Source organism: Polypterus senegalus, chromosome 3, assembly GCF_016835505.1.
Source record: "Polypterus senegalus isolate Bchr_013 chromosome 3, ASM1683550v1, whole genome shotgun sequence".
Classification (NCBI taxonomy): domain Eukaryota; kingdom Metazoa; phylum Chordata; class Cladistia; order Polypteriformes; family Polypteridae; genus Polypterus; species Polypterus senegalus.
The window spans coordinates 214,210,193-214,224,690 of record NC_053156.1 but is presented as its reverse complement, the minus strand read 5'-3'; the positions used below and the strand labels follow the sequence as shown (position 1 = coordinate 214,224,690).

Genomic DNA, 14,498 nt, shown 5'->3' with positions numbered 1-14,498 from the left:
AGATTTTTATTAACAGAGACATATCTTCTCCACATAAATATATAAATATGCAAATGTCCAGAATGTGCACTAGTTATTTCCATTTATTTCTAAGTATTTTTACTTTTTAATATTTTACCACTGAATATGCATTGAATTTTACACTTTATGAGATAATGTTACTGAAGTAAATGATTGAATATATCTTAAGTCAGTGTTTTTCTAATTTAAGTGAATGCACAAATGCATTTTCGTTATAATCACCACCAGTTTCACATAACTAAGGGGTCTCTTGATGCGTACACATTTTTCACAATAAAATAAAATGGCATACTCTGGAAAGTAAATTACATTGCTAGTTTTAATCAGAATATTGTGCCCCCTTTTGAATTGTAGTGGTGCTTTGGTTTTCATTTTCCCATGTTTGTAAGACAGGAAAAAAAGTCTTTTTGTAGTGTAAATGTATTTATGCAACCTCACTCATTTTCCTTTGAATTAGTCAATTTCTGCAAAAAATTTGAACTTCAGCCTACAACTGAAAATCCATTGCCCTCTGCTGGCAAAATATGCTGTTTGTTTCAGGAGCAGCAAACGTTGCTAATTTCAGCAGTCATAATTTGGTGTTAATGTTAGTAATACCAGTCTGAATTCAGTATCAGCTGCCCAGAAATGCCACAACATACAAATCTAATGACAGTTATTGATGGCTAGCTGACTCTGTTTTAGCTGTTCTTCAGTTATTTGCAGTCACCTGGCATGTTCATCTCAATTTTAAAAAAAAAATCGAGTCCGTTAATGTGACTGTGTGATGTTGATTCATCTAAATTGTGTGATGAAAGCAAATTTTGTCTGAAGAACCTAATGCCAAACATTATTAGTTATATGTTCATTCCACGAGTTCCTCTGAAACCTACTGATAAGCCTTTGGATTTCATGTGACCATGAATTGCATTTATTATGAGTATGAACAAGCTTCAAGGGCAGTCACTTAAAGCATCCAGATCTAAAGTTCTTACTAAGTTATTTTGAACACTCAAATTTTGGGTGGATGCAGCCATAAATTAATTTACAGTATCATCATTTACTTTATGAGTTGCACATTGATTTTTTTTTTTTATTTGGAGCAATTATGTTCACGTTGTCTGACAACTTTAGTTCTTAAATGTTATAACTTTTACATTTTGTCTAGCATTTTTAAAACATTGAAACATTACATCCAATATATTTTTCATGCTTTCCTACTAAGGGGGCATACCATAGCCTATAAGTAATTTAGATCTGTTTTATTTTGTTCATGTTAAAACCTAAAATTAAAGAGGATTTAAAATAACTAATCAATTAATAATTTGTCATTTTGTCTGCTTGGCCTTTTCGACAGCAAGGTGACCTTACAGTTCTTTATTTTCATACACATATAGCAATTTAGAGGTGTTTTTTCCTTCCCAATACAGGTATCTGGTTCGCTGTTTACAGTCTGATCTGAATAATTATATGCCTGCATTCCTAGAAGACCCAGAAGAGCAAAGTCCACAGAGGCACAAAATAGGTAATATGTTTAAAAAATAAAGGAAATATGGATGCAGTCATAAATATTTCCTTTGTGATATTTTAAAATAATAAATTATTTATATATTGAACCATTAGCAAGGGCCAGCTTCATGAAGAAACTGAATGACAGAGGTTAGAGTTTTAGGAAAAATTGCAAACATGTTATGTGCAAAGAGCCATCCTAATTTTATGTTCACGATAATATATGAGTGACCAAGTGAACAAATCATTTAGTTTTATGTTGTAACAAAATGCAAAGGACAAGTAGAAAGAGTTGGGGCACCTTGAAAGTAAATCCCATACATTTGATGGTCAAAAAATAAAGAAAAAAAGGTAAAATGATTGTAGGGTCTTTTCGGAATAGTCAAATCATCAACCCGCAAAGATGTTCTGTCTTTGTTCAGTTGTCCATAGCTAGTATTTCAAGGCCCTATTTTGTCCTTTAAGGAGTGGCTTTCTTACTGCCACTCGCCCTGTCAAACCTGCAGCACAAAGTCTCCTTTTCACAGTAGAGACTTTTTTCGACCACTGTTAAGCTGTGCTTGTAGCTTCTGCACTGTGTGGTGCCTATCATGCAAGCTGGTGACCCTCAGAAGCTTGTGTTCTGATTGGGTTGTTACTGGTGTGCCAGATCTCTTCCTATACATTTAATTCCAGTTTCCAGTTGCCTTTGGATTTTTAGGACACTCCACTCATTGACACTTTGATGTTTTTTGCAATTTCTTTAACTGAAAGGACTACACTTCTAGGGGTAATAATGCTCTGTCTCATTTCATTTGTTAATTGCTGTTTTCTTGCCATTATTTACAACTTTCTGTAGTGTTATATTTTCTAAGTACTTCAGAGGGTATAGTGACACAGATTCTTCCAACTCTGCTTTAAGACAGAGTGTTTCTAAGTAATCAACAGAAGTTGGGACACCTGTGCAAATTGTTTGCTTCAACTTACAAAGCTTAATTTACTTAAATTGCTGTAGAACATCTGTGGGTTGTAACATATTAATTGTTCCCTGATGAAGGCCCATTTGTTGGTATATTCTGAAATGTAATTCTTTCTTCAGTTTTTCCTAACTTAAACTTTAAATTTAAACCTCTGGCAGTTTACTGCTTACACTTTTTTTTAGGACCTTGCCCCTAATGGCTTCCAAAGCTGTGAAACCTTGAGAAAGGGAATTTAGTAGTCAGATTACTAACTTGACCAGATCCACATTTTGGTTAAACTTAAGCTTGTTTTTGGTTTTAAACTGAACAGTTTTTTTCTGTCTTTCAAACAGATGATGTTTTGCACACCCTCACTGGAGCTATGTCACTGCTACGCAGGTGTCGTGTGAATGCTGCCCTCACTATTCAGCTTTTCTCCCAACTCTTCCATTTTATCAACATGTGGCTTTTTAACAAACTGGTGACAAAGCCAGAATCTGAACTTTGCTCCCATTACTGGGGAGCAATCTTGCGTCAACAACTAGGCCACATTGAGGCCTGGGCAGAAAAGCAGGGATTGGAACTTGCAGCTGACTGCCATCTTAGCAGAATTGTACAGGTCAGTACATAACGGTAGCAGCTGGAAATGTTTCTCTATTTTAAGTATCTCTTGTTCTTTTCATTTTTTTTTGATATCTTATTTCAATGTATTTTTGAGTGGCATCCTCAGTAACTACACAAATCTAAAAGAATATTGACAGTAACACAACTTATCGCTTGTATGAAGTATACTGTGTTAGAAGACTTCACAAACCATGTGCTTTGAACAGATACGTTGTAACTGCTGAGAGTAGCGCAAAAAAGTAATTTAATGTAAAATCTTTATCATATTTATTGTTTATTTACCCTTTGGTTCAGTTTTATTTGAAGTAGTACACAAATGTTGTAAAAAGAAAACAGTTTTTTACATTAGAAACTTTTTATTAAAACTAAAAAATGTCTTTATTGCTTTATACAATAAGAGATGTACTATGTTGAGGAAACGGGCCAGCCGTAAATTCTAGAGTAGCACTTTTCTTGTCCTACTCATAGCATGTATCATATTTCACATACAGTATGGACCCATTTACAAAATTATATTTCAATTTATGTTCTTTCTTGTAAAACGCCTCTTTTACTAAAGGAAATCATATTCAGGTTCCTTTTTTTACAGAGGTGATTGGAGTAATTTTGGTTAAAAGCTGAAACCTAATTTAAATTTTTTGAATAGGAATAATAAGAATGGCTATTTCTTCTAAACCTTTATTAGTTGTGATGTTCTACAGGTGCATCTCAATAAATTAGAATATCATTGAGAAGTTAATTTATTTCAGTAATTCAATTCAAAAAATAAAACTCATATATTATATAGATTCATTACACACAGTGATATATTTCTTTTCATTTTGCTGATTATGGCTTACAGGTAATGAAAACTACAAATTCAGTTTCTCAGAAAATTAGAATATTACATAAGAACAATTAAAAAATCATTTTTAATACAGAAATGTTGGCTTTACAAAATGTTTGTCCATGTACGCATTCAATACTTGGTTGGGGCTCCTTTTGTATTAATTACTGCATCAGTGTGGCATGGCGTGGAGGCGATCAGCCTGTGCCACTGCTAAGGTGTTATGGAAGCCCAGGATGCTTTGATAGTGGCGTTCAGCTCGTCTGCATTGTTGGGTCTGGTGTCTCTCATCTTCCTCTTGACAATACCCCATAGATTCTTTATGGGGTTTAGGTCAGGTGCGTTTGCTGGCCAATCAAGCAACAAGATACCATGGTCATTACACCAGGTATTGGTACTTTTGGCAGTGTCGGCAGGTGCCAAGTCCTGCTGGAAAATGAAATCGGCATCTCCATAAAGCTTGTCAGCAGAGGGAAGCATGAAGTGCTCTAAAATTTCCTGGTAGTTGGCTGTGCTGACTTTGGACTTGATGAAACACAGTGGACCAACACCAACAGCTCCCCAAATTTATCACTGACTGTGGAAACTTCACACTGGACCTCAAGCAATCCCTAGATTCCTTGCAATTGTACGTTGAGAAACGTTGTTCTTAAACTGCTGGACTATTTGCCCACGCAGTTGTTCACAAAGTGGTGAACCTCGCCCTATCCTTGCTTGTGAATAACTGAGTCTTTTGGGGATGCTCCTTTTATACCCAAACATGACAAACACCTGTTTCCAGTTAACCTCTTCACAGGTGTTTTTTGAACATTCCTCAACTTTCCCAGTCTTTTGCTGCCCCTCTCCCAGCTTTTTTGGAACTTGTTACAGGCATCAAATTCAAAATGAGTGAAGATTTGCAAAACAACAATAAAGTTTTTCATTTTGAACATTAGATATCTTGTCTTCGTGGTGTATATTGAATATAGGTTGAAAAGGATTTGCAAATCATTGTATTACTCAACGTCCCAACTTAATTGGAATTGGGGTTGTAATATGAGTTTAACTTTTTCAATTGGATTACTGAAATAAAAAACTTTTCAATGATATTCTTATTTATTGAGATGCACCTGTATATGGACAATATACTCAGAACGTTTATGGCGTTAGTATGTTTCCTAGCAGCATTAGCTTTGAATTAAATAAACTTACTCTTTCTAGCCTGAACTAGAAACCTTTCATTTTTTCGCATGTGATTCACTAAACATTTATATTCCATGTTATAAAGAGTTATTCATAGTGGACTCCTTCCATTTATGGGTGCTGGACTGATTATCAGCTTGTCAGCTGGATGTCAATCATGTTATTGACATAAATTGCGTCCCATCATTAAATCTTTGCACATATGCCTTCATAAATTCCCATATAAGATCCCCTGTAATAGTCCAGTCATCAGTGATATGTTGTAGAAGACAAGCAATGAAACGAAATGGCAAGAAAAGAAAAACTATTATGAGTTAGCATTAATGACTCACAGTGGACCAAAGCCCATCCCAGTAACATCCAGCCCTGCATTGGACTTGAGTGTATCATAGGGTCCACTTATGAATGCAGTCTCACTTCCCAACATTCAGTCACCAGTTAACCAAAGACACCTATTTGAGACTCTGCAAACTATACATTGTAAAAAGTGGGCAACATTTTTCCAATTCGCAAGTTTGGTGGTACAGTAGCATTAACCACTGTGCCAGTATGCTGCAAATGACTATATGTATTACTTGATACATCTAGACATTCAATATCTGGTGGAATGAAAATAGTAAAACGGTAAACTATTGCTAATGAAGTGCAAGTAAGCAAGTATAACATTCTTAACTCAGAAAGAAAAGAGTAACTGATTTATATTTAAGCAGTGGGCATTTGTGAATCCACAAAAAAGATAAAAGTGCTCTTCTAAAGTTTAGCTACTGTCATGGTCCATATAAGCACATATAGACTAATATTTATCATAAACTTTTTGATTTACTGACCTGATTGACAATTTAGTGTGCTACACAGTGGAACTCTTAATCAAATCTCCAGTTTGACCAGTTAATGATACAAATGATCTTGTTCATGTTTAAATCCTTAAAATTTTATGGCAGGTATAAAAGTACATCCCAAATAACTTTTATAGAAGTCACATTTTCTGATAAAATTATATCAAAATTATGTTATTAAACATTGTACCCCTACATACACTACAATATGTGTACATTCAAAATACATAAAGTAGTAAAATATTTTTCTTTATCTAAATTATTTCTGACCTTTTTAATCCAGAGGATGGTAAAAAGTCAAGAAACAATGGGCAAAAGATAGTAAATAACCATGAAAGGGCTGCCAGTCCATCAGAAGACACATTCATTCTTACGGCCACATTAATTCATACCAAGCCACTTTAATGTCAGCTATGCTTTTGTTGCTGGAAAGTTTATCAGAAATAGACAAGTTCTTGGAGGATGAATGCATCGTTATCAGATTGTGAAGTTTTGCATGTAGGTAGATTCCACACAATTCACTCAGGGGCTTTGAAGACAATTACAGTGATTGCACCAGAACCCATTTATAGGTATATATTGGCGTGAATCAACAATGACTGCTAACTGAATCTTCTTTTTGTTTTAGTTTTAGTGAAATGTAAAGGATCTTTATTATTTTTTTACAGATTTCACAATATCTAATATCTTAATAGTTAAAAATAAGCAAACAAAGAAACATGTAATTCTTTGTCTTTGAAGTAAAGACAAACAATTTCTGTAAAATTGGTTCCTGTTGTTTTTGTTGAACTGGTTACTCTGCTGTGAGCTATCATAGTCATAGAATTAAACAAGAAGTAAGTGACCAGGACACACTTCATTAACATTAAAGCATTTTCAATAAAAAGCTTAATGTTTTAGTTAAGATTCAAAGAGCTATTGTGAGTCTGCACTCCAGATGTGCGTGGTAAAGTTTAGTAGGCAGGGAATGCATCTGCTGGAGCCTCTGACCACAGATTACTTAAAGCAATTTTTGACTACTGTAAACTATTTGGAAGAGCTTAGATCTCTGAAATTGATGGCATTAACAAGTTCTGTGAATAACAGAGTTTAGGTCCATAAAAAATTATATGATTGTATCATTTACATAGTAATAAGTTTAATTAACATAATTATATTTGATTAAGGTATGAAATTACATTTCTTGTAGTTACATTGTTGTGTTTAACTGCAATATAACAGCAAGAGGAAGAGTTTAGTAAAACTATTATTTTTTTGATCAAACATTTGAATAATAAGCTCTATACAGAGTCTTATTGTGTTAAATATTTCATTTTCATTTTAAGTTTAATAATTTCTGATTGAATTGAACATAGTCAATCTTCTATTCTTAGTAATTTTAACACTTCTTTTTCTAGGCAACTACTCTTCTTACTATGGATAAATACTCCTTGCAAGATGTTCCCAACATTAACAACACTTGTTTCAAACTGAACTCCTTGCAGCTACAAGCATTACTGCAAAATTATCATTGTGCACACGATGAGCCATATATACCAAATGTAAGTATAAAGTTGTGAGGTTCCATTTCTTCTGAATGTAATGGTTTGAATTGGGTCATTACTGTTTTCATTGGTCATGTGCTTTTTCTATTAAAAAGAAAGTGTATATAACTTTCAGTTATTGTTTTTAACTATGGAGTGAGCAAAGACAACTAAATACAGATTCTTTAATCTGAATAAGGAAAGTCTTTATACAAAGTAAATGATTATTTCACATTGTGTTGTATTGTGAATAATATGTGTACACTATGTTTTTCAGGAAGTCAGTAAATTAATGCTGAACATTTTCTCTTATACCAAATAGTTCACTTTGAAACATATAACAGGTCAATCTTAGCAATAACTTAATTTAGAAGACACAAATGCGCATAACTCTGTATTTTCCCAGCAAGATTCAGTGGCAATAAGCAATCACAAATAAAAAGTTAACAGTCGTTTGCTTTAACATTATTTCAAACTATTAACTTATTTTAAAAAGCATTACAAGCAAGACATTAACTGTTACTGTAAAATTATGAAACACTAAATTAAATTAGAACACAAAGATTAAGCATTATACCAGTTTTTGTGTTCTATGTTTTGTTTAGCATGTGTTTGTTTGACAGCCTCATAGGTTACACTGCAGTAACTTGTAGTGGATCCCACAGACTGATTATAAATAAATATATAAGTATTACTGTTGGCCTTGGCACCAGGAGATTATTGTTATTTTAAATATTTTTTGTCACAAATCAACTCAACTGTGGTTGCACTCTTAGAAGTAGCTTGTGCAGTCTTATTAAGTTAATATGTAGACGATCAGTTTATTTTTCAAACTGGCAAACACTCATGGCATTCTAGAAAGAATATAGAGTGAAGATTTGAAGAGAAGAATCAAACAATATTTTAAAACAATAAACCTAGTTTTTCAGAACAATATGCTAAACCGTCATGCTGCATAAAATGTTAGTATCTGAGAGAGCGTAACAAAGAGACTCAATAAATAATTTAGTCTCTGTTGTAGTTATTGTCATTGTCCTTATGTCGGAGGAGGGTCCACCCCTAAAGAATTTTTGGTTTACCAACGCTCCACCATTAATACAAAATTATAGTGCAATATATTATAGTACAAATGGCCACAACCTAGCAATAAGTATAAAAAAACAAAAAACAATAGCACTGAACACCTATGAAAATGAAATACCAACAGCAACAAGTCCTTAAATTTCTCTCTCTCTCTCTCTGTTCCTCTTCCCCACCACTAACTAAGTCCTACAGAATCTGTAATTCAGATGATCAGCATTACATATCAGGAGTGCAGTCCCATCAAATATTGGATGTTACAAAGCTTTAGGGGGGGAAAAAGTTTTTCTAAATCAAATGAATTATCAGTAAATAATTATAATTCGACTAGCAAAATACCCGTGCTTCGCAGCGGAGAAGTAGTGTGTTAAAGAAGTAATGAAAAAGAAAAGGAAACATTTTAATAATAATGTAACATGATTGTCATTGTCATGAGTGTTGCTGTAATATATATATATATATATATATATATATATATATACATATACACACACATAAACATATATATATACATATACACACATATATACAGTATATATACATATACATTCACATATATATATATATATGTATGCACAAAACCACGCTTTTATCAAGGCTTCCATCGGGTAGTCTTTTGAAATGAAATTTTCCTCCAATCAGTCGTAGCAACGCGCTTTCTTCCGACTGTTACATTTTTGTAGCTCTGATGTGTGCATCAATATAATTGATGTACCAGGAAATCACGCATTGATAGAAGTTCCCCTTTGCTTGGAAAGCAAAGTGTGATTAAATGCATTATTTTTTAAATGCGCTATGGAGCACATGCATCGAAGCTTCTCAGCTTGTGCTTGTGCTAAGAAAAGGAAACATTTTAAAAATAACGTAACACGATTGTCAGTGTAACCTTTTGTAAGTAGTGCCTGGAGGATTCAGAGTGTGGAGAAACTCTAGAGACAGCGTGTGTATTAACTTGTGGATTTTTCTGTGAGTATTTGGTGGCAGTGTCACAAAGTCGCTTCCGTAAGACTGCGTTAGCTGCGGAGCTCCGCTCAGAGCGAAATGAGGTGAATGGGAGGGGAGATGATGACGTGACTCCCCCGCCCGCTTTAACTGTCAATCCCCCACAAACACAGTCTCTCGGAATTTGCATAAGCACAGCCCCTCACCAGCAATGTTAACTTAGTTACAAAGTGATCAAAACTCTCGTTTATATCCTGCGTCCTCTCATTAAACTTGTATCCCACATTAGCCGTAGGCATGACAAATGCCAGCGGCAGCCTGTCTATGAACTTAATTTAAACTTTAGGTTTACACCGTGCTTTGTTTCCGAAGTAGCTGCACTCATGAATATGGTTGTATGTGTCACTCGCTTCTTATTGTTTCGCTGCCGTCTCAATTGTATAATGCATGTTTTCTTCAGCGCTTTTTGGAGCTCTTCCTTGTTTTCTACGTACTGCGTTGACAGTCAGTTCACGTGATTACGTGGGAGGCGTGATGATGTCACACAAAATTCCGCCCCCTCCAGCCATCGAGTTCAACCTCATTACAGTATATGGTGAAAAATAGCTTCCAGTTATGACCATTACGCGTAGAATTTCGAAATGAAACATGCCCAACTTTTGTAAGTAAGCTGTAAGGAATGAGCCTGCCAAATTTCAGCCTTCCACCCACACGGGAAGTTGGAGAATTAGTGATGAGTGAGTGAGTAAGTCAGTCAGTGAGTGAGTGAGTGAGGGCTTTGCCTTTTATTAGTATAGATCAAGTAGGGCGAAACACAGCAAATTTGCTGCGAATAATATTTTAGTGAAATTCACTGATCAGCACTAGTCATGACCAATTCTTTCTTAAATAAAATTTTGATGTATTTAAGGGCAAGACTAGTAGCAGAAAAAAGTAAAATCCAGTGTTTTTTGTGTTTTTTTTTTTAACATCTTAATTTCGAAATATTTAAAAGTTCAGCATAAGAAAATCAAAGGGTCAAGTGATGGCAAAAGTAAAGAGGGATTTCTGGATTTGAATAGGCACTTTACCAGTTATGATTATGGCTGTTTCCTTTGGTTTTGGTTTGGTTTTTAGCCAAAACTTAAAAAAGGAAAATCTATAATCTCTGTTAAGCAAAAAATATAAACAGGTAAGATACAAATGTTATTTACTGTTTGAAAAACATTTGTTGTGCCTTTTTAGTCACTACACATGTTTTTTGTCAGCGTAGTCTTATATGTATTTATTTTTTAATCCAGGAGCTAATAGAAAATGTAGTGACTACAGCAGAGAACACAGCGGATGAGTTGGCTCGGAGTGATGGTCGTGATGTTCAACTAGAGGAAGATCCTGATCTGCAGTTGCCTTTTCTACTACCTGAAGATGGGTACTCATGTGATGTAGTGCGTAACATTCCTAATGGGTTGCAGGAATTCTTGGAACCACTCTGCCAGAGAGGTGAGCTTTGTATTTGGTGTGATCCTGTCTCTTGTCTTACGCTTGTTTTCTCAAGTTTCCTTGGAACTTTTTCATAGTCCCCATAAACAAGGAACCACTGAATTATAGAAGTGCTAGTATTTCAGTGTTAGAAAAACATGTTTGTTGATGTTATACATTACCGGTCAAGTTTTAGAACACCTCTGTTTTTTCACTTTTTAAGGAAATTCATGCAGTTTAATGTTTTAGTTTTTCATAAAATCAAGGCATGGAACAAGTAAGCAATGACAAATAAAAAAATAAGGAATCATTAAAGTGCAGAATATATTATATTCAGTTTTTTGATCCATCAAAGTAGCAAGCTGTGATAACCATTTTTATTCAGAATGCCAGTCACTCTGTGCAAGTCACCATCTCTGCCTCCAGAAAAAGAACCCCAGTGAATAAGAGCTTGCTTGACACTTTGATTGGTTTTTGCAATTGCTCTAAATGAAAGGCCTACACTTCTATATAGTAATAATGTTCTGTCCGATTTCATTTGTTAATTGCCGTTTTCTTGCCATTATCACTGGAATTTACAACTTTCTAAAGTGTAATATTGTACAAGTAGAAATTTTTAAACAGAAGAAAGTGCCAGTAACATTCAAGAATGGATATACAACATAGGTCATGCTAGATAAACTAAAGAAACAAAAGTTTTAATTAAGGTGAAATTGCTTGCCTAGCATTCACCACATGTATTATTTTATTCTGTTATGTTTTGTAAAGAGCAGCACAATCAGAAAGCTTGGGTAAAAGAGAGACTAGTTATTGAGACATTCCATCATCTAAAGAAAAGTCCAAACAGAATATTTTTACTAGTTCTGCAGATGCAGTTATAAGAGTATAGCATATAGCAGACAGAATAGGTAACAACCATATAATACAAGTATCTGATTTTGGAGAATGGTCAGTAAAAGAAAATCAGTATTGCAGGTACTTATGAAGTCTATGTTACAAATAAAGCAAATGTGTTTAATGCCCTTATGTATCTAGTGGTAAATGTTAGGATATCACTTGATGGATGACTTTCAGGTAGCTTCCCTGGCAAAACACCTGTTAAAAAATACTTTTTGATATACAGGAAGTTCACTAATACTAGTAAAAAACTGCACAAGCATAACCATAATACTCATTTCATATTAGCAAACTCATTAGTCAGCTAAATTATGTGTAAATATAATATAATTTCATGCATATATTGTGGGAAGTGAGATAAAAACATTATTCTAATTATTAATGCTTCGTTGCTATTACATGTTTTATCTGTCACAGTGAGAAAAATAAAATTCTGAATTTGCTTAGCATTCATATAGGATAAACATGTGGATTGCTTAGCAATTGCCAACTTTTGCTTAGTAATTATTCAGTACTAGGAGTTATTGAACCAGGGACTTACAAAAATAAAATTAAAAACACTGACCCATTCAAACACTTAAGTAGTACAGTTCAGTATACAACTGAAACATACTAGGTTGTACACAAAGACTTCGCACTTAAGCAAAATAAAATGAAACAGCTGAACAAAATAAAATCCATTATATAAATTGTAATGTCAGATATTAATTTTGTTATTAAAACATTACTTCAATTGGATCCTTCTAATGCACATCGCTCAGAAATGACTTCTGAGTATTGTCTGGCTTCCTTGTGCCCATCAACACAAAAAAGCAGTATGGTGTGATCCACAGAGAATTTCTCTTGTGTATCTTCCTCAGCATAGCTCCCACATTACAGGACTCTTGCCAACACATGTATCGTTCAAGATACATACATGGCTTACTCAAATAATTTTATTCACGTTTTAATTCGGGAATGATAGCAATACTTGTCATTTCTTTTTATAAAAAAAAAAGGAAGTGCTACAAATATGATTGAAGAAATTCTGTCAATTTGGTCTGGAATCTTGAGTGCTAGTGGGAAATAACCAATTGCGCTTATCAGAACAATCACGGCACGGCAAACAAATTTAAGTATCACTAAAATAATGTTTGGCAACTCAAAGCAATTGGTAAAATTAATTTACATTGCAATTGATTTGGACTTGCGTTGCAAAATATGTTAGGAAACGCAATTTTTTCAGTGCTCTCAAAATAATAAAGGGAAAACTTCGCACATGGTCCAAGTTACTAGCAAGTCTCCAACAGTCCTATGATATGTTCAGATTGTTTGGGAGGAGAGGAAAGCAAAAACTTAGGAGATCAACATGCTGGATAAAGTAAATGTCCGGAGGTACCAAAGCCAAATGACCACCCAGCCTCCACTGGGCAGTCTTCCAAACATACCGTATTTACTCATGTACCACGCGCCATTGTGTAAGACACGCACCCTAATTTTTTACAAAGAAAATCATTTTTCCCTGTGTACAACATGCGTTGTGGTTGTATAGGAAGCGTTTAGAGAGAGAGAGAGCAAGCGAGAGAGCAAGCCCAAGCAGTTTCCTCGTGTATGACGCGCACCTGATTTTCTAATGCTAATTTTCGAGAAAAAATGTGTGCTTGGTACACGCATAAATACGGTAAGTATTGTAAAGTCATTTTTTTTTTTTTGTGATGGACTGTTCTATAATACAGTAATCCCTCCTCGATCACGGGGTTGCGTTCCAGACCCCCCCGCGATAGGTGAAAATCCGCGAAGTAGAAACCATATGTTTGTATGGTTATTTTTATATATTTTAAGCCCTTATAAACTCTCCCACACTGTTTATAAATATTCCCCGTAGAGTTATACAGCATAATCCCTTGGTATTCTCTTAGATATTAGGTAAGATTCATTGAAATTATGTATGTAAACACGCTGTTTATATACAGTAAAACCTAAATATTATTTTAACGATATTGAGTGTCTCCAATATCACATATGTTACAGCCATTACGATAGACAGGCCACCAGCAATAAATACATGCAATTCAAGAAAAATAGTATACAGTAAATGTGTGTACAGTGACACTAAACATACGTACATGTACTAAGTACTGTAAGTAGAAAATTAATTATGGTTACTCACCAACAATGACACGATGACTTGTCCGATAACAATGAGTTTAATTTTACTGCACAACAAAGGAGAGCGTTGCAGCTCTTCCAAAGGAGCCACTTCAGGCGATTGTGAAGCACTGCCATTGTTCTTCTTCTGGCAGTCTTCAATCCAAATCCCTAAAGCAGATTCCATCCAGACTACTGCCTTATTACATCCACTTACAACTCGTTTTGCACCCTGGTTAAAAGGACACTGCGGCCTTAGATCTTATATTCCTTTCCTACTTTTTAAATAAAAAGAATCGTAGCCTTCAACAAATCCAAAACGTTTACCTTTTCGGCAATCGTTAACCTCTTCCATTTGCGCTTGAGCTCGGCACCTGAAGCAGTAGCAGATCATTTGGAGCCATAATGAAGGGCTTGACTATGCACTAAGATAAAACACAAAAGAGCATAACTCTTTACACAGCGAAACACGTTGATGCTGAATGAGCGAGACGAGACTTCCTGGTTAACACTGCATTCAGCAGGCAGGAACTTAACTGCGTGCTCTGATTGGTTA

The 14,498-nt window shown here is 34.7% G+C and overlaps 1 protein-coding gene across 1 annotated transcript in view; it reads left to right on the top strand.

Moving 5' to 3' along the window:
• LOC120525817 (afadin-like) overlaps positions 1 to 14,498 on the top strand; it is a 365,848-nt gene that overhangs the window by 224,115 nt on the left and 127,235 nt on the right. Inside the window, 4 exon segments of the mRNA XM_039748422.1 lie at positions 1,431 to 1,525; positions 2,801 to 3,066; positions 7,313 to 7,456; positions 10,741 to 10,939. Of these exon segments, the coding sequence (XP_039604356.1) occupies positions 1,431 to 1,525; positions 2,801 to 3,066; positions 7,313 to 7,456; positions 10,741 to 10,939 (704 nt within the window).